The 22341-nt window shown below is 39.9% G+C and overlaps 1 protein-coding gene across 2 annotated transcripts; it reads right to left on the bottom strand.

The window, feature by feature from the left end:
• Positions 1-38: 38 nt before the first annotated feature.
• wdr35 (WD repeat domain 35) lies at positions 39-22035 on the bottom strand. Of its 2 annotated transcripts, XM_080871379.1 has the most exons (28): positions 21691-22035; positions 21482-21599; positions 20223-20294; positions 20011-20103; positions 18257-18385; positions 18027-18160; positions 17475-17640; positions 17232-17374; positions 15964-16089; positions 15589-15774; positions 14023-14058; positions 13853-13913; positions 13188-13332; positions 12744-12813; positions 12414-12467; positions 11881-11990; positions 11540-11759; positions 11359-11439; positions 10715-10851; positions 10304-10507; positions 10003-10149; positions 8896-9028; positions 5982-6092; positions 4773-4937; positions 3758-3898; positions 3406-3562; positions 899-1139; positions 39-333 (listed from the first exon to the last, which is right to left on the bottom strand). In XM_080871379.1, the coding sequence occupies exons 1-28, from the start codon at positions 21712-21714 to the stop codon at positions 183-185; spliced, it is 3555 nt and encodes a 1184-aa protein (XP_080727505.1). In that variant the 5' UTR covers positions 21715-22035; the 3' UTR covers positions 39-182. The 2 variants fall into 2 exon arrangements, with proteins under 2 accessions (XP_080727505.1, XP_080727506.1); XM_080871380.1 differs by lacking the exon at positions 14023-14058.
• Between the last annotated feature and the right edge of the window lie 306 nt (positions 22036-22341).

Below are 22341 nucleotides of genomic sequence, written 5' to 3'. Positions count from 1 at the left end.
TATTTTACACTGCTTATAGTAAAAGTCAAAGATTAGGGTGAATCTTGTTTTGGTAGCTCCTCTGTAGCTGCCTGTTCAGGAACTTTAACTTTAAACTTTAAGCCTGAAAGTAGTTAAAATGATTTAACATTTCTCTGTTTTCTATGAAAATAACTTATATTTTCCCATCTTTTGTTCTCCTTTTACAGTATAGGAGTGTGGCACAGCGGGCAGCAGTTATATTTGCTGATTTCTTGATCATGAGCGCAGTGTTTGCACACACTGCAAATCCAACAACTGTACTCCTGGACAGGCAGACCAGTTACGATGCAAGTGCGAAATCTTTCCTCCATCCTGACAAAATAAGGAGAAAAAAACAAAAGACAGAAAGCTGCTTCAGGTCATACTGTCATCAAAACAATGCACCAGTAAAAGGGCTACAAAGGAAAGACCAGAAGTTTAGGCCACTGATTCCTGCTTTCGGTGCTCCATTTTAAATGTGTTTAACTTCGGTTCTGGTTTTGAGTCGTGGCTGTTTTCTCGTTTTGTAGTTCTAGATTTAGTTTATTTCATAAACCTAAGGAGATGAATCACAACACAACATTTGGGGCTAATAGCTGCAGTTTCTCTAATGACCACTAGTCCTCACAGACTTCCCTTGTTGGTTACTTTGCAGTAATTACAAAGTAACTGTATCTGTTCATTGCACTGCACTGCTTAGAGATGAAGCTTGCTAATCAACTAACCAGCTACAAACTTTATACTCCACCATGTCTTTCAACTATCATCGCCAAAATCAACATAACAGTAAAATAAAATAAAAAAAGTTTACATCTAGACATAATTTTCACAACTTTGGGAGATGACGCTGCTCTCAGTTTGATGATAGAGTTTGAAGTTAATTAGTGATAAATCTCACCCCTCTGATGATGCGTTCCACTCGATCATGCGACTGTCCTTTGGGCTGTGCTTTGTAAAGATCTCCAAGGCCAGATCCTCATAGGCCTGCCGCTGTTCAGGATCAAGACTCTCCAGGGATTCCAGCTTAATAAAGGCCTGTGAGCAGGTGCCAAAGGCGCGGTTGGCTGCAGAGCAGACAGCAAGCAGAGAATAGATGTCCACAGGAGGGATCACGTCCTCATACTCACGCAGGTGAAGAGCTTAAAAAAACAAAACAAAAAACCAACAAAATCAATTAATAATAAATAGTGAAAAGTCAGGCTTATGCTGAGTATAGGACAAGTGAAATTACAAAACCGCCAAAGACCAAAAGATATGTAAATGAAAAAATAAAATTGATCATTTCCCAAGGCACTAATCTGCGATCGTTCCTTCATAAATCGAGGCTCAGTGGCTTCACTGCAGCTGATGATTAATGTTAAATTTAGAAGAAGGATTACGGTTAACCAAAAGAACTTTTTGCATATCTGGTAAAAATATGCTTATCTATGCAAAGAATGTTTACACTGTAGACATACGACCATTCAGCTCCATGTCAAGATCTATGAAAGGCCAGCAGACGTGACCAGGAAAATGATTTGCTTCTCACAAACGACAGTGTTTCAAAAGAGAATCGAAAAACGACATAAACACATGAAATTGAACATATGCCACAGCAATATAAAAAAAAGAAAAAGCAACAACCCATTTTTAACTTGTGCTTATGACTGAAGAGTTCTTCCTTCAGTCTCTCCACCATCTGCCCTTTGCTATGCACGTTTGTGAAAAATCCATGTTAGCTGGCACTTATTTTTCAGCTGCATCTCTTTCCTTACTTTCTCCCTGTTGCTTACACCTTTCCTTTAAGTAAGTAAGTAAAGTTTATTTATTAAGCGCTTTTCATAGACAGGTAGTCACAAAGCGCTGCACACAGAGATTAAAATAAACAGTGCGATAAATAGCAAAATGCACAATATACACAATATAGAGTTTAAATGTAAATTAAAAATATAAAAATGTAAAAAGCATTGGTCAACAGAAAGCTTGTTTAAACAGTAAAGTTTTTAACTGTTTTTTAAAGGATTCCACAGAGTCAACCAAACATAGTTGTAGAGGTAGACTGTTCCACAGCCTTGGTGCCACAGACTGAAAGGCTCTGTCCCCTTTCGTCTTCAGACGTGTTCTGGGAGCAACCAACAAACTGAGTCTGTGAGCGGAGACGGCGAGCAGTAGTGTATTTTGTAAGAAGCTTGGATAAATAATCTGGGGCTTGGCCATTTAGTGCTCTGTACGTTAAAACAATAATTTTAAAACGAATTCTAAAATCTATTGGGAGCCAATGTAAAGAACATAAAATAGGAGTGATGTGAGCTCGCTTGCTAGAGCGAGTTAGTAGTCTGGCTGCTGCGTTTTGTATAGCTTGGAGGCGAGAAAGAGATGATTTATCCAAGCTGGTAAACGGGGAATTACAATAATCTAAACGCGATGACACAAATGCATGGACAATTTTTTCCAGTTCAGCTAAGGAGACCATATGTCGCAATTTAGAAATATTCCTTAAATGAAAGAAACAGGAACGAACTTTGACAATCCATTACACCTGATGACTTGTCCAAACTTATTTGTAGAGAAGCACGCACTGTAGACACTCCATGTCTTGCTTAGAGAGAGAAGGGCAAGCCTTTGTGCACCTTTAGGGACACTGTGGCGAGAGCATAAAGGTCTATAGGTAAGGGTGACAGAGAGAAGGTGAGTTCTGTAAACTCATTCCTGTTTTTATAATATTGCTGCTTTTGATGGCTGTTCCTCATGCCAACTGGGAATCTCCTGGCAACGCCCCATTGGCTATAATGAGATTTAGATTAACAGGGCAACATTTTAGCCTAATAAGCAGTCTTGAAATATGTTACACTAAATGAGAGAGTTTCTCAATTATGACCATTATTAAATAAGCAAATAATAACTACAGTAATTTTGGGCCACACTGCTGGTCCAAAAAAAATCCAACAGAGGTAAAGGAAATGAGCTGTAAAGAAAAAAGCTGAAAGGGAAAATGGGAAAAATTTATCACAGTGATTTTTTCATCACACCGCTGGAGCATATGGAAATGATAAAATAGACATTTGGTTAATTGCTCAGCCCTAACACACTGTTTAAAAGACACAAAGAACAGTACAAAACATGCAAAAATGCTCGTGTAGTCAAAAAAAAATATTTTCACTGTCTCTCAATTTCGTACAGTTTAAGAATTCAGCAGATTAAAGCAGCAGAAACAGAACAGCAGAAAGGTTTCTTGTTGGTATTTTGTATTCGACTTAAAGTACAAAACCAAGTTCATTTGCATCAGTTTTTTAAAAAGAGAAGCAGAAAATTCTCACATTTTAGAGAGAAAAACAAAAAAGGTAAATCAATGTGTATATATTAGAATATAAAGTATGATTATATAATGTAAGTAATATAATAAGTACTACAGGAGTGATTTGGCACCTGTGCGCATGGCATTCTCCAAGTAGCCATCGTACAGCTGCCTCTGAGCGAGCAGGAAGAAGTGATATGCCTCCGCTCCTCGCCAGGCATTGTCCACAATGCGATTGTCTGCAGATGTTGCATCTTCCTCCAGCAGGCTAGCAAGTGCATGCGTTGCCTAATTACAGACAAAGATACACACAATGATATGAACACAAACCTCTGTACATAAACAGATGACGTCTTTCCACATAAGCACAAGAATGACTCTTTTCTCTGAAACACATCACAAATAATTTATTCAAACAGTTACAGCAGAAAAATGTCTAATGCACTGGAAAGATTTGGAATAGTACGTGTGTACATGGTTTACCTCCGTCTTCTTTCCTTTGCCTTTGCTCTGCTGTGACGTCTTCACCTGCTTGTGGTAATTTTCCACTAGATGTGCTGCCAGCACGTAGAGCTTCTTCACCCTCAGAGGTCGTGTCCTTTTCTTTGCCTCCTCATCTGCTATCTGCAAACATAAGCCACACTTTCACAAATGTAAAATGGTAAATGGCCTGTATTTATATAGCGCTTTACTAGTCCCTAAGGACCCCAAAGCGCTTTACATATCCAGTCATCCACCCATTCACACACACACACACACACACACACACACACACACACACACACACACTGGTGATGGCAAGCTACATTGTAGCCACAGCCACCCTGGGGCGCACTGACAGAGGCGTATTTTTCTTTCTCAGCAACCTACACTCAGTTGCGTAAAGTGACAAAGTGAAAACATGTTTTCAGAACTTTTGCAAATGTATTACATCAACAAGTATTATTTATTTGCTTTATTTCAAGTTTATACCAGGCCTATCTTCCCGATGTGATTTGTTCTGTGTCAACATAATTTGCAAAGCACTGACTAATCTTTCATGGAACAAACCAGAATCTTTATTTGTTAACTCTTTTCCCAAAAAGATAATATTTGATGACCTCAATAAAAACGTGATCTGACGACCTTTAGTTTCTCTTTTTTTCCCCCAAACGTAGCTGCACAAGCAGAGACCACCCTCACTGACATCTCATGCAAACCCAGTCATTTTGTTTTATAAAAAAAGCCTGAAATATGACAGGAACCATTCAGGAAATATCGTTAAGGGATGCTCCTAGTAGGCTTTCAAGGCGTAAAGAGTTAATACACTTTGGCAAACTTGAGGCAAAGTGTGAGTAAAGGCATGGTACATTTAACTTTTTAAGGACTTTCTAATTTAAGTCCATATTAAATGTAGGACCTAACTTGACTAATGAAAACATACAGCAAAATAAAAATTATATATGTGTTTAAAATTAATCTATAAAGCTGGTTTACATGAAAAAGAATGTTGACTTACCTTAAACATGAGTTTGGCTGCATCAAGAAAATGGTGAGCTTTTCGATACAGCTCCACTGCTTCCAGAGTTTTATTTTTCTCCAAAAGATGTGACGCATATTTTGAAAGGAGAGATTTAATCTCCTTCATATTGTGTGTCCTGGCAAGTTCCACTGCTTTGTTCCACTGCAGGAAAAACATTCAATACAAATAAAAAAAAAAAGTAAATATGTCTTTTTATCATCTTTTTCATGTGGGTGCGAGCTTCCTCCAGGTACTTCCTACTACTGTCAAACGTTGTTCATGTTCATCAAGATAAGTAAATTAGTGTTTCCAAATTGCCTGTAAGTGTGAAAATGACTATTGGTTGTTTGTCTCTCTGTGTTGTCCCTCTGTGTACAATGCCTCCCAGCAGGGAGATTACAATAAGCTATTATTTCTGGGAAGTGCTGAGATTTTCAGTATGTATACCTATAGAATCTGTCACAAAAAGAATGATCAGAACTGAATCTCTCATGGGCAAAAGTTTTTTGTTTTTGTAAATTTATGATTAAACCATAAAATAAAAAACTTTCGAGAGAAAATGGTCATTTAAAAATAATGTATTTCTATAATTATTATGAGAAATCACAGTTTTTAACATGAATCCATGTTAGAACTGCAATTAATATCCCGAATCCAATGGGCATTACTCGGATGTAACACTGCTGTTCTTAATTATCTCGTCACAAAAGCAACAGCAGTGTGTCGTGACGGGTTTGGAGAGCAGATCTGGACAATTTAGGCACAAACACTGTTTTTCAGAGATCTGGGATCTAAGACAACAAGATGGTTACAGGCAAAGTAGCTGACAGCTTGCCTGTTTTTTTGTCAAATGTGCAGTATTAACACAGCAGGAGAAACCGCCCTTAAGGAAGGAAGCTGGGGCTCCTAATGACATATTCTTTTAGAAGAGGAGACCGCCAATAAAGCACAGATTTAACATCCTTTAAACTAAATCTACCTGTAAGACAGCTCCATCCTTGGTTTTTCAGGTGTCGTTCCTATTTTCCTGGGCCAACATTTACACTGGAAGAGTCCAGTGACTTTGAGATAAGCATTCACACCCCGGAGCTAAATATCACTCAGGCATAGGTTGGGAGTGGGAGGACAGCAGGAGGCTCACTGACTGTAAATCACTCAGCGTTGCTCAGAAATTGTGGCGCCAAAGTTTTTCTTTCCACCTCTCACCTGGTTCAGATGGACACACGTATCGACGGCAGCTTTGGGCTGGTTGCACTTCAGGTAGGCGTTCACAGCCTGTTCGCACATGCCAACTGTAGCAAACATCTGACCGATCTCCTACAGCATAAATATAGAAAAGATGTTGAAGAGTGATTGTGATTTAAGGTAACATATTTAAAGAAACTGGCACTGTACACATCTATCTATCTATATATATATTAGGGGTGCAACAATACACAAAATTCACTGTTCGGTTCGGTTCGATACTTTGGTGTCACGGTTCGATATTTTTTCGATACAAAAAAAAATGTTCATGCCTTTTTAATTTTTCATTTATTAAATTTTCACGGCACATTCCGCACCACATCTCTCTGCGTTCATCATTTGTTTGAAGCCAGCTCACCTCCTGCAACTACTTTTCCGAGAATACATGCTTCTTTTGTGGTTCGGACTCCTTCTGACATTACTTTGGAGGTGGAGGAACATCACAGTAATTGCTTAAAGGAGCTTGCTTCTTCGACATCTTTAAGAGTTCTAAACAAATGTCTGTCCTCCTCCTGAAAATCTTATGTATGTAAACACGTGTTGCAACTTCTTATCTTGTGCTCGTTTTTTATTTTGACAGCGAATGCGCACCTGCGGACCACTTATGTGCAGCCCTGGTTATTTCACTTGTCATATTGCAGCCACAGAAATTCTTTTGTCCATGAAACCATAAAGCTGCACTTTCTTTTTGCCTTATAGTCTGATTTGTCATAACTTTTCCGTTTTGTGGTAAGCTTTTCTTTGGCTGTCACTTCTTCACCCTGACCTGTCTTACTTGGCTCAGCAGAACTAAAATATTGTGGCGAGCTCAGACAAGGAGGAGACGGAGGTATCGTTTGGTCTTGCTTCCCGTGAGCTAGCCAGGGAGCACAGCCGTTTATTGACATCTGCAGAAGAACACTGCCGCTAGCTAACTGCTCAGCGCGGAAACAGCACAGCAGCAACAACAACAGCACACAGGGCGCCCTCTGACCCCGGAAGGACACTCCGTCGTAGCGAGAGGGCGTCACCCGTCACTATGGCAACATAAACAAAACATAACTGTACAAACAGAACCCCGAACAGCCCTGACCCGCTACATAGCCCCCACCTAAGGGGTCAGTCGTCCCCGACGACCCCATTACCCCACACAAAGTCCTGCAAATGTCCAAGTGCCTTCTTTTGGCGCACCGGCCGGTCACGACCGGAGGGGGGAAAAGTCACTCGGGTCAGAACATGGGGTGCCACCATCATCCCACTTCTGACACCAATGTGGCGAGCTCAGACAAGGAGGAGACTGAGGTATCGTTTGGTCTTGCTTCCCGTGAGCTAGCCAGGGAGCACAGCCGTTTATTGACATCTGCAGAAGAACACTGCCGCTAGCTAACTGCTCAGCGCGGCAACAGCACGCACAGCAACAACAACAACAACAACACACAGGGCGCCCTCTGACCCCGGAAGGACACACCGTCGCAGCGAGAGGGCGTCACCCGTCACTATGGCAACATAAACAAAACATAACTGTACAAACAGAACCCCGAACAGCCCTGACCCGCTACAATATAAATCCTGCTGCTTTTACACACGCACTCACATAACGCTCAGCGATTCTCTGCGCGATCAACCTCTCACATGTTTAAGCTTGCTGCAGGAGATTTCACTTGTCATGTTTGCATAGTAAGCTAACGATTGATAAGACGATGTCAGAGGAATTGGTGCACAAATTATCATCACTCACCAATACACAGTTCGCGCAATTGCAAAGTGAAAGCAAAAAACAAGCGCAAATTCAAACGCGATTTCAATATGTCACATATTGGCAGTGGCTCACCGATGCCAATGACATAATTACCCAGCTACATTTCCGAAAGAATGCAAAACCATTGACATATATTTTTCCTTCCTACGATAGCCCGACGGGCAGGGCAGAGATAGATTTTGGTAGCCCGACTGGAAGAATCGCTAGCCCCGGGACGTCGGGCAGGCGATTTTGTGAGCCCTGTATCTGATTGAGGAATCACTCATCTTTGGAAAAGAGAGTTTATTACAGAGCAATGGCTCTTTCCAAAATAAAAGCTATACTATATGCTTCTTCTGGGCTATATTCTCAGCAGCATATTAAACATATCAGGTCCCCATAAGAAGAATCATGTGCTAACGGCTGTCTAAATAACTCGGGTAAAGTTTGTAGCATGCGTGCTTGTTGTTTTTGTCTGCTTCCACTTGTCTTTGCACTAGGATGATGTCGGTGTAAATGTGCAGTCATATTTGTTGTGTTCCCACTAGTGCTGTCAGCGTAAATCTCTTTGAAATGACGTTGGCAAATCTCCGTTAACGAGCTACCACAGATGGCCCGTGCATGGGGCTGGACGGCCAACACGTTAATGAGCTAACTGCGCTAACACACTAGCTCCCACCCATGTAATTGAGCTTTGCGTGGCACATCCAACATACTGTTTTACTTTAGTCCATGACGCTTACCTTCAGGGTCATACCTCACATGAAAACCAAAATAGTTCCAAACGCCAGATCTGAATGAGGGTGGGGGAGGTTCAATTTGCCATGTTGCAAGGAGAGCTTAACTTCTGTCTCGCTAGCTTGCCCTGCGCTCAGTGAATCTGCGTTCCACTACTCCGCCTAGGCTGCACTGTCGAGCGCAGATCCACTGAGCGCTCAGCACAGACAGCATCGTCAGAAAGAAAGTTGATAAAACAATTTAAAAATTTATTTTGTATTGTTCGATACATATGGGTACCGAACCGAAAGCACTGTATCGAACGGTTCAATATCGATACGAGTATCGTTGCACCCCTAATATATATATATATATATATATATATATATATATATATATATATATATATATATATATTTGATCCAAGAGCATCTGATTCACCTGTAACAGCTTATGATTCTCTGGCAGAGCAGCGGTCAAACGTTCAAGGCCATCGTAGTCCTCTAGCATGTAGTAGCATTCGGCGAGTCTCTCCTGGTTACGACCCTTAATATAGTACTGCACAGCACTGACCCTTGAAAAGAAATCATATTTAAAGTTTTTTTTTTTTTTTTTAAAAGGGGGAAAAAAAGCTGCGGCTGTTCTCTGCACTTCTCTCCCAATCCAGCTGATCCATTTTGCCAACCAAGAGTTCGAGTGCTTCAGATTAAATCAAATGTTTTCCCAACAATTTTCTCCAACAAGGAGTGTACTTGGATAACGAGTTAAAAATGGTTTACGAAATATAAAAGATGTGAAAATATTAGACAGTCTCCTGCACAGCAGTAAACAATCAGCTGACAATCAATCTGAAAGTGAAACAATAGTCACTACATGCCAGTTCAGTCAGCTCTTAAATCCAGTGTTCTCCGAGTGAGACTGAGCCAGCTGTTCAGACTGACAGACACATCTGATGACTGTATGACAGGAGCACATAATCTCTAAAATGAATAATCACAAACAACAGAGGTCAGAGCCACAATTTGAGGTCTAACAACTGATGACCAGATATACACCTCTCCTCATGGCTGGCATACAGGAGCAGTCGACGCAGACCCTCTCATCTCGTTGCCTCCATGATTGTCTCCATTTTTATTTCGAGTAATGTCTTCCTCAATTACATTCTGCTCAGGATCAGATTGAAAAGGCCTAACATAACATCTTAGCAGCCACTTCATTATTAACATGAAGTGGTTGCATATGTGTTAAAAGTTGTCTGCAGGTATCCAGAGGCACTCGGTTACACAGGACACCTCTAGTTTGCATAAAGTAGCCTGAAGTTCAACTTTATTCAACTGAGAACTGGCCACCTCATCCCATCCGCACAAATGAATGCACTGCAGATCTGATTTGATAGACTATAAAGGATGAAGGATGAAAATGACAGATTCTGTGGGCATGTATCATAAAGTTTAAAAAATGAAAAAATGAAACCAGTAACACTTGAAGATTAGATTGTAAGAGAGAATCAACAACCTCAGAAAAAAGGGGTGAATAAAACTTCAATACCACTTCTGTCTGTCAGCATAGTAGTCTCCAATGGCATTGTTGGCTTGTTCAAGCAGAGCATCATCACTGTCCCCAGAACCACTTTTGAGCAGGGCCAACACTTTGAACCAGTCTCCAAGCTTGATTCTGAGACTGATAGCGAGATCCCTGCAGTGACAGACATGGTCATTTTGCACCATATTTCACAGGATGGGGGAAGAAATATGTACTGGAGCAACATTAATAATTCACTTCACTACAGGAAATTTAAATGGGAGGTAGTAGGGAGATTTTTTTGGGATACCAGAAAAAGCCACTGTACCTGCGATCCATATCCAGGTACATGCGTTCAGCTTCCTCAAACCTGCTAAAGTAAGCCGCCACTTCAGCCTGCTTCATTGGCTCGCTCTGCAAGTTTCCCAGGCGCTTGACAAACTCAATGCCCTGATAGTCTTTGCAACGGACAAAAGCCTGCTCAGCCGTCTTAAGGTCCAGTTTCTGGAGGGCTGCCTCAGCAAGCAGACGCCTGGCAGATTTAGAAAGGAGAGTGTTCTTTGGCTTACAGAAATAATGTAGCACCAAAACATGCAAAGAAAATTTAATCACTGCAAAAGGAAATTGTAGCAGAACACTGAAAGAATGAAAAGGATAAAATAAAGACTTGATTACTACATATATATATTTAAAAAAACAATATTGAATTAAGAACAGAGGTGGAAAGTTTTTTAATTACCAAAGTCTTGGATGAGGATTGTCTTCAATGAACTGCGAAGCTTCTTCAATGCCCACTTTTTCAATCAGTGCCCGACTGTCTCTCAGGGAGCGGATTTCAAAGTTGATGAGGTTGTCTTTGTTTGGTCTCTCTGGATCCTGTAATGGAATATTCCTTATTTAAATGATAATTAAGAATAGCAGTGTCAAATATTTTATTTTGAAATTTCAGTCGCTGGGGCCATGGCATAGTCAATAATTTAGGTGATTGCCAAGGTCACAGTGTCAAACTGCTGTTGGTCAGTCTGACCAGAACCTGTAGCAGTTAAGAGTAATGGTCTGTGCAGTTTGCAGAGCAAGTGAAAACTACTGTCACAGCTCCTATGCAGGGCGATTGAACTGTAGACTGAGTGCAGGATGAGGAACTCGCTGGAAAAGCAGCTGAATGATGTGGATACGTGTTAAAACCGACCTGTCCGAGTCGGCTGAGCTGAGTCAAGATTAGCTAGCTAGCACTGAACTTTCCAAATAAAATGCCTACATATTCACCCTTAACATCTTATAGTCTTTCAAAAACAGACATACTTGTGTAAACATAGTTAAAAATAAATATGACTGCATTACATATTATATTTGGGCTTCATGCAACTTGTTTCAGACATTTACCTTCATGATTTCATCAAGTAGGACAGATTTGATTTCCAGATCTTCAAAGTTGCAGATGTATCCAGATGTTTGGATGGGTTCCTGTTTTTTAAATAAACAAATTACCCTCACTAAGAATAACATTAATGTTAGTGCAGTCTAAGTTGGAGCTGTACATCAGGCATACTACTTAAGGACTCACCTCTGGGTCTAAGTTTCTAAATACATACATCCTGGTCTTCTCCATCATAGCAAACAGATCAGGGTTATCATTTGCCCACTTCATGTCCCAAACATCTTTGCGCTCAAACTTAGATGGATCTCCTGTGGATGGCTGGTTTCCAGTCCCATTATCTGTGGAAGTGTGAACTTCCAGATCCAACAGAGTCATAATACCCGCGATGTCGATTATGGCCAGACGACTGAAGAAAAATAAGCATTATACACGACGACATTAGACTCAAAAATACAACCTAAAATTACTCAGTAAAGCACACCTGTTACTGGTGCTAACCTGTAACACCATAAAACACCAACACTTACCTTGAGTTGCAGTTTAGGGAGAGATAATGGGCTCTGTTGTTCAAAGTGTACTTCTGGACGAGAACAACATTTGGGAGACTGTATCTGTGGAGGGTGCCAGACTCACGACCCTGTGAAGACGTACACACAGTTATTTTACTCTTGATTCCATTATATGGTTCATTGCCAGACTGACGTGGATACAGCAAGCAAAGAAAACATGAATATTCACATATACAAATTATATAAAAAAACATATAAAACAACATATTCATATGAATCAACTCCAGTTATAGCTAGCTTAATCATGTCACAGACCAGCCTCTCAGACTGAAGAAAACTCTGGTTAATATTTGTTTAACTATGAAGAAATGTTTTCACATTCAGACTTTACTTGGGGAGGCTGAGCACAAGACAGAGAGAAAGGAGGCACACAATTCACATGCAATAGTTACAGCTTTAATCAGCTGTATTTGGGGGTGTGAGGTTGTTAAGTTTCTGCGGTCTGTATTTTTGTTCATGTGCATCTTTTATAAATTCAGGTTTGTACATACCACAATCAGGGTCTTATCTGTAGCTGTAATGCAACAGATGGGATCTCGAGTTGCCTGAAATAAAACATAAGTGCACATACACAACGTGAGAATCACAATAATCCATCTTACTTTAAATTATAAAAAATATCCTTTTCTCACCAGTCAGTAGTTAAATAAGTACTTTTAAAGCCATATATCTGTATATTTTAATTGCATTAACAGAAACACTTGAGAGTTCAGAGATAAGAGTGTTTAATTTGAATGTAATCAGATAATAAGTGTTAAGTTTAGAACAGAAGAAGTGTCACTTTATTGAAATGTAAGACAGGAGATACACAACGTTCTTACTGTGAAGGCCTTTGTGAAATCTGGGCTGGTGTCACTAGCTCCAGATGGAGTGCTGTCGATGTGATAGACCCTGGAGGTGCAGGAAGTCAGAACACATGAGAAGGAGCCACAGAGACAGACAGCCAGACAGGCAAACAGCTTCTAGTTCACCTGACGTGACTTGTAATCCAGGTGTTAGGATAGATCTGGCAGAACATTAGTTCACACCAAGCCGCTGGTCTGGAAACTCACATGAATGAAGCCTTTTTATTGCACCGTCATTATCAAGTCTCACACAGCAACAGTGAGACAGTAAACCTGTGGTTTCATCCACTGGCTCACAGATTCTAACACTGTGGTGACCTGGCCTTCCCGTATCTTTCCATGATTTACTCTCTGGCTAATACCTGGCTTTGTTCTATACCCGTCCAGTCCCCGTGACCAGTTTGCAACATGTGAGCTCACCTTTCCCTTCCCTCCTTCTTTGTTCTTGTCACTTGGTTGATCTCCAGGGCAGTCAGTTTTTTTGCCACTCTATACTGCCACATGTAGAAAGCTTCTTTGGATGCAGCGATAACGTGGGTTTTAGTCATGGTAACAAACATTGGATCTGAAGAAATAAAAAAGTGAGCATCACATGAGGGAGAAGATTAAAATATATAACAGCATGGGACTGTGTGAATCTAACAGTGCCAGCTCTGAAAAGATCAAAGCTTCTCCGTGGTTAAAACATCAGGGTCTCAATATGTAAAAGCATGCTGTGCCCTTGAGAGGACCCTCATTTCATACAGATGCTCAAGGTTATTGTGGGTGACAGCAGTAATCTCACAGCACACCTTGAACATTTTCTGCAAATTAAATTTTGTGGAGAAATTCTCAAACAGTCTCCAGACCTACTGTTTGACACACACTTCATTTAACGCTGTTTATCAAGTTGGGATATGCAAAGCCCACTGAGCAACATAAAGGCAGCCAGTGTTCAGTGCTAAAGGAAGCTGGGTGGCTGGAGGTAGGATGTAAGCTATGTCTCTATGAATGTGGTGTGATCTCTCACACTGACTTAAAGACAAACAGTGGCCTTAATCATACCAATGCTGCACCACAAGTATTTCTCATCATATGAAACTCACCGATGTCTATGTATTTTGAGTCAAGTGGTGTCCCGATGGAGTTGAACAAAATCAGGACATACTGAAAAACACAAAATGGAGTGACATTATCCTGCAGGTCAATTTAAAACTTTATGTCATAACAAATTGTCCTCTTTTTTGGGGGTGTGAGCTTTTAAATTGTACATTACCCTCCCATGACTCGCAGATTCTACCTCAGCATCCTCCTGTGTGGCGACGGATTAGAAAAAACAGGAGGCAAAACAGCAGAGAAACATTTGTGATCCTCACACTAGTCCAAATCCACTGTTTTTATTACCTCTGTTGCTGGATTTCTCTAACTCTACAACTATGGCTGGGCGATATATTGATTTTTAAAAGATATAGCAACATAATTTCATAGCAATGTAAAGAATCACCAGTGCTTGTATCCAACTCTCAGAACCTGAAGTTCTGGTCCAACAACAAATAATAACTTAAAATTTTAGCAAACAAGGTTTTGCAGTTGGAGCACACTGAGAAGGAAATTACTCTTCAAAGCCAAGGAATTAAAAACAATCATTTTTATCACTCAGAAAATGGCATGTGCCTTATTCATGTTTAAACCCTGGCCACATTTGCAGACTATAAAGTTGGTAACTTTATGCACCAATACTCTACACAACACATTTTAATTATCTTTATCTTAGTTACACTGCATAAAAACTTAAAAACAACAATTAATAAATAAAAACAGAAATAACAAAGTAACAAAAGAAAATTTTTGTTTTCATACATTCTCATTACATCTGACATTTATTGAATCTACATGAGTTCTATTAGAGAAGTTAACTTAATGTTAACCTGTCTATGTTCAGAACTTAATTTACTTTAACTCATTCAGTATTCCTTATAGGGAATGCAATGTGGAATGTGTAGTGTAAAAATGATTTATGCTGTTTAGTTATATTTAAGTTTTTGTTAAAATTTTTCTTATGTCATTTTTAATTTTGTTAAAATAACTTAACTCTGGGTATAAATTAACTCTTTGTTTTGCAGCTCTTATAGTTAGCTAATTTGTTAGCATTTGTTTCCCCCGTGTCTCTAAGTCGGTCTGATGGAATGTAAAGCCATCTAAATAAACCCTCTCTGTCTCTGTCTCTCTTTCTCGCTATCCAACCATCCATCTAATTTTGGTCCATATCGCCCAGCCCTTCAGTATGAACCTTAAAGATACTTTTTGTAAATTCTTGTGTTTAAGAATTATTTTTAAACTTTCAAAAATAACAAAAATAAAAATTATCAGCACAATTTAAAGAAATAATATCATATAGTAAAGTCATAGATCTATGACTTTACTTCCAAAATGTGCATGCTGTGTTGAAGAGAAAAACTAGTTAAATTAGTGCTCTATTTTCCAAATAGCACCAGTAGAAGACTAGCACTGTAAGTCTGTGGAACCTTTATTTAACATATTCTTATTTGCAGTGGTGGCCAAGGAAGAGGCAACGCCTGGTGAGAAGCTAAAACATAATATCAAAAGTTACACTGTAGCACACATCAGAGAGCAGAACACACCCACTTGTAAATGGCTTCCCCCTGGTGGCAAATTTTTCAGTAAAATTCTGCAGAGGGTAATTACAAAAAGTACCTTTAAAGTCATACAGAGTAGTAATTTGTGTATTAAAGTAGTCTGTAGTGTTTGAAAACAGCAGAGATCTGTCAGTTGGTTGCTTCTACTATCACTTTAAGGTCATGTAATCTATAGGCACTCATACCTGAGGCTGGGTGTCATCTGCCTTGCTAGCCAGGATGCAGAAGTCCCCAGAGGTGGTGATGGACATCAAGCTTTTGACATACTTGACAAACTTCTCATTGTTTTTAGTGTCCCAGAATACCACGCAGTACTCTTGGCGTTCTGGCTTTGTGTAGGCGTACACCACCGTGCTGCAGCAGTAGCCCCACTGTTACAAGACAGAAAAAGGATGGATAGATACAGCTAAACCCAGACATATGATCATAGACTGCTTAGCTCTACTGTTTTAGCTATCAAAGCAGATTAAACCTTCCAAACAATGATAAACCTAGAGATTTACCATCATGTTCACCAGGGCAAAAGACATTTTTCATGAATCACATGTGTTGGCATGCACCTTATAATCTGGTCTAATGTTGGCAAAGTAGATAAAGGACTCCACAGCCAGGGCAATGCGCAGCCCTCCTCCCTCCCAGGCAACTCCTGACATCTGCTTCCCAGGCACTTTGAGAGTTCTAAGATGCTGCACAGACAAAGAAGATCATTAACGAAAAAAATGTCACACAACTTTTTAATATCACTTCAACTAACCAAACCTGTGAAGTACAAACATCCAAAGAGTTCTTCTCAGTAATCACAATGGTTTCAGTCCAAAATGTGCACAAAGTTAAAAGACAGTGTTTGGCTGTCTTTAAGAACACTGTCTATCCATTTTCTGACACTTATTTCAAAGATATCCAGACTTTATTCTTTAGTAACTACCAACAGTGGTCAAAGGTGACAGCAGAAGTACATTTTAACTCTCCTCACCAAAACAGACTGATACAGCATCCACATCCACAATACTGATGCTGCACCGATCCATCTCTCAAGCTCTTGCTGGCTTGTACTTGTGGGTGGAGTCCAACACCCACTGGGACTGACTAATAGACTGCACTACTGCTTCCCTGGAATCGTCCCTGTACATCTATATCCAGAGCTTGGTTTGCATTGCTGACAAGCAAGTGAAAACAAACAAAACAAAACAAAAAACAACAACAACAATAAAAAGAAAATTGCTGTTCTAATTCCACTGTCTAGAGACTTGCAGGAAGACTGTTATCTTTATAAACTGACTCTTTCATCAGACCTGTGGAATATGAAATGCCCATTTTTGTATATGAATAAGAGTGGTTTTTCATCTTTTTCAGGTTTTTTAAGTTTCAGTGTTTCAACTATAAACTTATTTTCTTGAAATGACCCATCGGTCCCCTACACAAAGCTAGCTTAAAAGAAAAAAGTGTGCATTTGTAGGAGAGATGGTTGAAGACAAACTAATTTGGTGTAGTGGGTTTGTTTGCTTGTTGCTGCAGAGTAAAATCTTCTTTATCGATTAAATCCGTTCTATGGTACAGACTCTCCTCAGTACTGAGATCATGCTGATATTGTTGCCCTTTCGTAGATTACTGAGGATTACTGATTATTGTACTAAGCAGTACAAAATGTGTTGAAAGTCTAGATAAAATTATGTAAGTCAAAAATCAGGCTCCTCTGATCAGTGAACTTTGAGCCAAGATTTCCAACAATATCAGCTCCCCATGCATGCTTAACCTGGATCCAAATGACAGTACCAGATGGTATATAGAACAGCAAAATCCCATCTTATATCAAAGCCATAATGCTCACCTCTCCAAACGGAGTGTAGAACTGCACCACATTGAACTCTTTCTCCATTGCACCTCGAAGGGAACCGGCCACTGCCAGCACACTGCCACAGTGGTTCCACTGGATACTGACCACATTCATCAGAGTATCAATGCACACTGGGTCTGAAGAAAAGGGGTATGAGCACCAAAAAAAGAACTGTAAAAAGGTTTAATTTAACACGAGTGACGAAATTTGAAATTAAATTTTGTTTTTGTGGCTTACTTTCATCGCTTTCATAACGCATGATCTGACACCTTCCATTGTCAAAACAGATGGCGAGACATGGACAGTCCGGCTCGACGTAACCCCCGCTTCCTGCATACCAGTGGATACCTGCTATACTGACAGCTCCAGTCACATTGACAAGACAGCTGATGGTCATTTTCATCTGAAAGCCAACACGAGTCAATAAGAGTTAGCATATATCCTTCCTCTGCTTGAGTCACAGTGAAGTAAAATAAAAAAAATAAATATTATAGTTGCATTATTTAATACTTTTATATGCACTTGTTTTATATCGAGTCTCAGCTGGTTTTCATGTTTATTTATGGTCATGCTAGTTTCTGTCATACTTTATCACAGTGGAATAGAGGCAGAGATGGGGATGGAAACAATTAAGGTAGCTAGAAAACTAGAGTTTATGACAATTCATTAACTTGCTCAACTATAAGGAACTATAACTATAAGAAAAAACAGCATTATGTTCAACTCTGAATCATGCAAAGCTATTCTAGTAGCATACAGAATTAACTGTTTTTAAGCTTACAAACTTACTATGAAGTTTCCTTGATTGTCATAGATGTGTACTTCACCATTTGCCATGCCGAAGAGGAGTATCTTGCTGTCCGGCGACCATGCCACATGAGCAAGCTGGCTTCCCTTTAGCTCCTTACCCCAAATCCGATTTCCTTAAGAGATGAGGATATATAATAAAGGATATATTCATATTTACATACTCAGAAAATTCCACAAATATTATTTTTGTTAAGTAAGCAGCAGTTTACCATCTACAGATCCAACGATGACAGCCCCATCTTCATACACAATACAGATCTTTTGACCATCTGCATTCCAGCTCATGCTCCTCACTACTGACTTGTTCCTGTTGTTGATCATCTCTTCATACCATGCACCTTAATAGACCAAAAAAAAAATGTTAAAGACATGTTTTTTTGTTTTTTTTTACCTGTTTCTGTATTTTGCCTGCATGCAGTAATGATCAAATAATGCTAATAAAGAAAAGAACTAAGGACATACTTACTCTGTCCGGCATGTGGTTACCATTGGGTCACGCTGTACCCAGACACAGAGTGAAAGTATGTAATTGAGCGTGACTGCCTGACAACTTGGGCTTGGCTCAGCGCAAAAGAAGGACGACCTCATTCTCCTGTGGATCCACCACCCATAAGAGGGGGCATAGGTATCTGATGCCATGTCGACTGGGTCACACCCAAGGTCAATGTCAGGGTCAGAGGCTCTAATGGCTCGCTCCCCAATTACTAAAACTGCTTATAAGGACATTAAATCTCACCTATCTGATGAGGAAGGAACCTGAGCTACTGTATGAGTTCGAAACCAAGTGTGAACCAGATTGTGGAAGGAGCCCTATGAAGCTTGGCGAGCTTGTGGGATTCTGAAGGAAGTAACCTGGAAGACACTGGCAGGATGTGGGCTGTGAGATCAACTTTCAACGCATACGGATCAGTATTTAAAGTTTTACTCTCATCATCCACTGGAGCACAAACTGGGTGTCATCAGGACACTACAACACAGATACAGCGGCCAGAGAAGCAGAAGAACATCATATCAAGAGGGCCCTGAGTAAATGTGCTTATCCCAGCTGGATATTTGTCAAAGCTGGGAAGGAACCTAAAGAAAGCTCCGAGCAATCCAGGAGAGAAAAAAGACAACTGCTGCCCAATCGAAAACCTTTAGTGATCTCTTATGTGTCTGGAGTATCGGAACAGCTGAGACACGTTTTCTCTAAACACCGTGTCTCTGTGGCTGTCAAAGCCCAAAACATGCTGTGCCAAAAACTGGTCCACCCCAAAGATCGGGTTCCCCGGCACAAACAGAGTAATTCAGTGTGCGCTGTAAAGTCCCAGGAGGATTGTCATGATTTAAACATCGGGGAAGCCAGACAATCTCTGGCTAAGTGGATGGCACAACACAGACGAGCTAACTCCTCAGGCCAGGACAATGATGAGGATGTACACATCCTGGACAGGGAGGAACGCTGGTTTGAGCGGGTAGTCAAGGAGACCATTTACATAAAAAGGGAAAGACCATTTCTGAATTGATGGGAGGCCCTGAGGGTGCGTCTTTCACCATCTTACAATGCTTTAATCGAAGGTACTACCCAACTCTCTGTGAATGGTACTCATGGCCACTGATCAATTGCCATTGATCAGTAGTTCATGAACGGTCATGACAATTTGCATATTAATGATCAAGAAACGGACCTCACAGTCCTTTGTATGTCAGTGGTGCTAGTTTCATAATGCAAATGTACTGTTTACAAGCCTGGTGAAACCTGCAGCCAGCTGAGACTGAAGAAGTCACTTAGATGAGTGATAAAACGTTTCTCCTACTGAAGACGCTACATCAACATGAACAGAATCAACACTTGGCTAGCTTGGGAACGCCTGAGTCTTCTCCTGGAAGAGCTTTAGCATGTGGTCAGGGAAAGGGAGGTCTGGGTGTCTCTGCTTATACTGCTGCACCAGGAGCAGCAGTACAAGCTGGATGGAATAATCACCTCTATAAAGCATCCACACAATGATGAGTCCATTCTGATCACTGGTCGTCAGCTTTTCATGCTGTTCATTCCACGTGACCACTTGCACTGCACCTGCATGGGAGGCAGTTATTGAATATTAGATCATTTTCTGATGTCTCATTTTAGAATTGTGAATACTAATATCCTATAACTAAAACTGGCCAAAAAATACTTAATACAAAATAACTCACCACTGTGTCCCTCTAAAGTCTGGTTCATTGAAAGATTACTGGGTGCAGCAAGACCTTTAAGTTTAGCATCATCTGTTTACAAAGGACGGTAAAAGAGATCAGATCATCACCAAGTAACTGTAGTTCCAGAGGTGTTTATAATGGTTAGCAAATATACAATCATGTTTCCCAAAATAGGTTTGGACAAGTAAATATGAAAGTAATGATTTAAAAATCATGCAAAAAGATCTACAAAGACAATAAGACATAAGATGCTGAAACTGATCAAATTTTGTTTGTTTTTTCTCTTTTTTTTTTTTTACTTGCAACCTGTTTAGGATATACCTAGTCTCTTGCCCTGTGAAAGTTGGTGTAGGTACACCAACTGACCCTGAATTGGATAATAAAATCACAATATTATGCAATAAATGTCCAAATGTATAAATTAATAAAGAAAAATAAAACATAATTTAATAAAAGGGCTTATAAAATGCAGCAGACAAAAAAAACACTAATTTCATCAATCATTTCACACATTTTCTCAAACATTAAGAAACAGTGGCCCTAACTAACAACAGCAGGTTGACTGAACATAGCGGCACAAGAGCTGAGCCAACAGTATTATGAAAGTGTAAAACGATTTCCAAGACGCTTTAAGAGCATTTCAAAATACCTTAAATCCGAATCACATTTGCATTACATAACAACTTGGACTGTAACAAATGCACACAGCTGAATGTATGGGGTGTTATTCGTCATTGCGACAATGTGACATCAATATACTGTAATGCTACCAGTGACAAGCAGGTTGTTTATGCAAAATAGCTCTTAGGTACACCCATTAGGTAAACCTATTCAACTATCATTTAACATAAACATATCATCAACCAATTAGACGGCAGCATCAATTAGTCAATTTAGTCACGTAGACATGGTCAAGACAAACTGATGAAGGATGAATGGAACACTAAAGATGGAAAAGAAAGATGATTAAAGCTCCTTTGAGTGTGCCATGTTTTACTGAGACCCTGTAAAGCCAATCAAAAGGTGGGATGCTGTTTAAATTTTTAGTTTTGGAGGATAATCTTACATTAATTACCTTGCAGTCGCACATTAAAAAAAGAGGACACCTGGTCATCCTAGTTGCACGTGTTTATAGTTGTTAACGTTAACGCAAATCATTGTTTACTTTCTCTAACCATCAAAGGGTTTCTCTGAGGTGCAGGAAATCCTTCTGTGTGCATGCCTCTGTTAGTCGTGCACCTTTTTAACTATCTTACCTGTCTGAGTCTCCAGCTTCAGTACTCTCAGAAGACCATCGTCTCCTCCGCAAGCGATGAAGCCTTGATCTTTGTTCCAAGACACACATTTTAGATGGATATTATTGGGAATAGCGATCTACAAGACACGGGAGATAACTGTTACCCAACACTACGTCCTCCTGGCGTACTTGTGGCCAGTGAGCTGTGTCAGATAACTGCGAACTTACCTTTTTGCTGAGGTATATAAACATGGTTGTGGCGATAATGTTACATTACACAAATAACAGGCACATTGAAATTTCCAGGCTCCAGCATTTGGTGAATGTGACGATTACTTTAGCATAGATTGCTGACTTAGCTAGTTAGCGGCTAGTGTTAAGTGGCCAATGGTAAACTGTTACCGTCAGCTAGAGACGTTCATAAAATCATGACTCACAAATTTAAAGATTCCCTGCAGATAAAGTACGTTAAATCAGCAAATATATTGGAAAACAGTTCAAAATCGATGTTTCGTAGCTAATGGTGGCTGCCTTGGGTGCTCAGAGCCTGTAGCTTCCCTCGGTCTCCCGTGGTAACGGTAAATCGGAAACTGGGAGACTCGGTGCTCCCTGGTAGTTGTAGTTTTTTTATTAGCTGAGGCGAAAGGCATTGGACAGCGCTTCCAGTCATGTTTGGTAATGTATTTTCTCATGTGCCCAAAAGATTATTCAAATACATTTAAATATTTAAGTTATTACATATTAAAAGACAAAAATATAACATTTCCTGATCATAGACTGTCTGATAAAGATTGTTATCAGACAGTTAAAGTGTTAAAATGAATGATAAATTTGTAAATAACACAATATAAGAAATTTTAAATCCTTTGTTTCAGAAAA

The sequence above is a fragment of the Rhamphochromis sp. 'chilingali' genome, assembly GCF_963969265.1.
Source record: "Rhamphochromis sp. 'chilingali' genome assembly, chromosome: 21".
In the NCBI taxonomy this organism is placed as follows: Eukaryota; Metazoa; Chordata; class Actinopteri; order Cichliformes; family Cichlidae; genus Rhamphochromis; species Rhamphochromis sp. 'chilingali'.
Note: the sequence above shows the minus strand (reverse complement) of the source record. Positions and strands in the feature narration are given on the sequence as shown.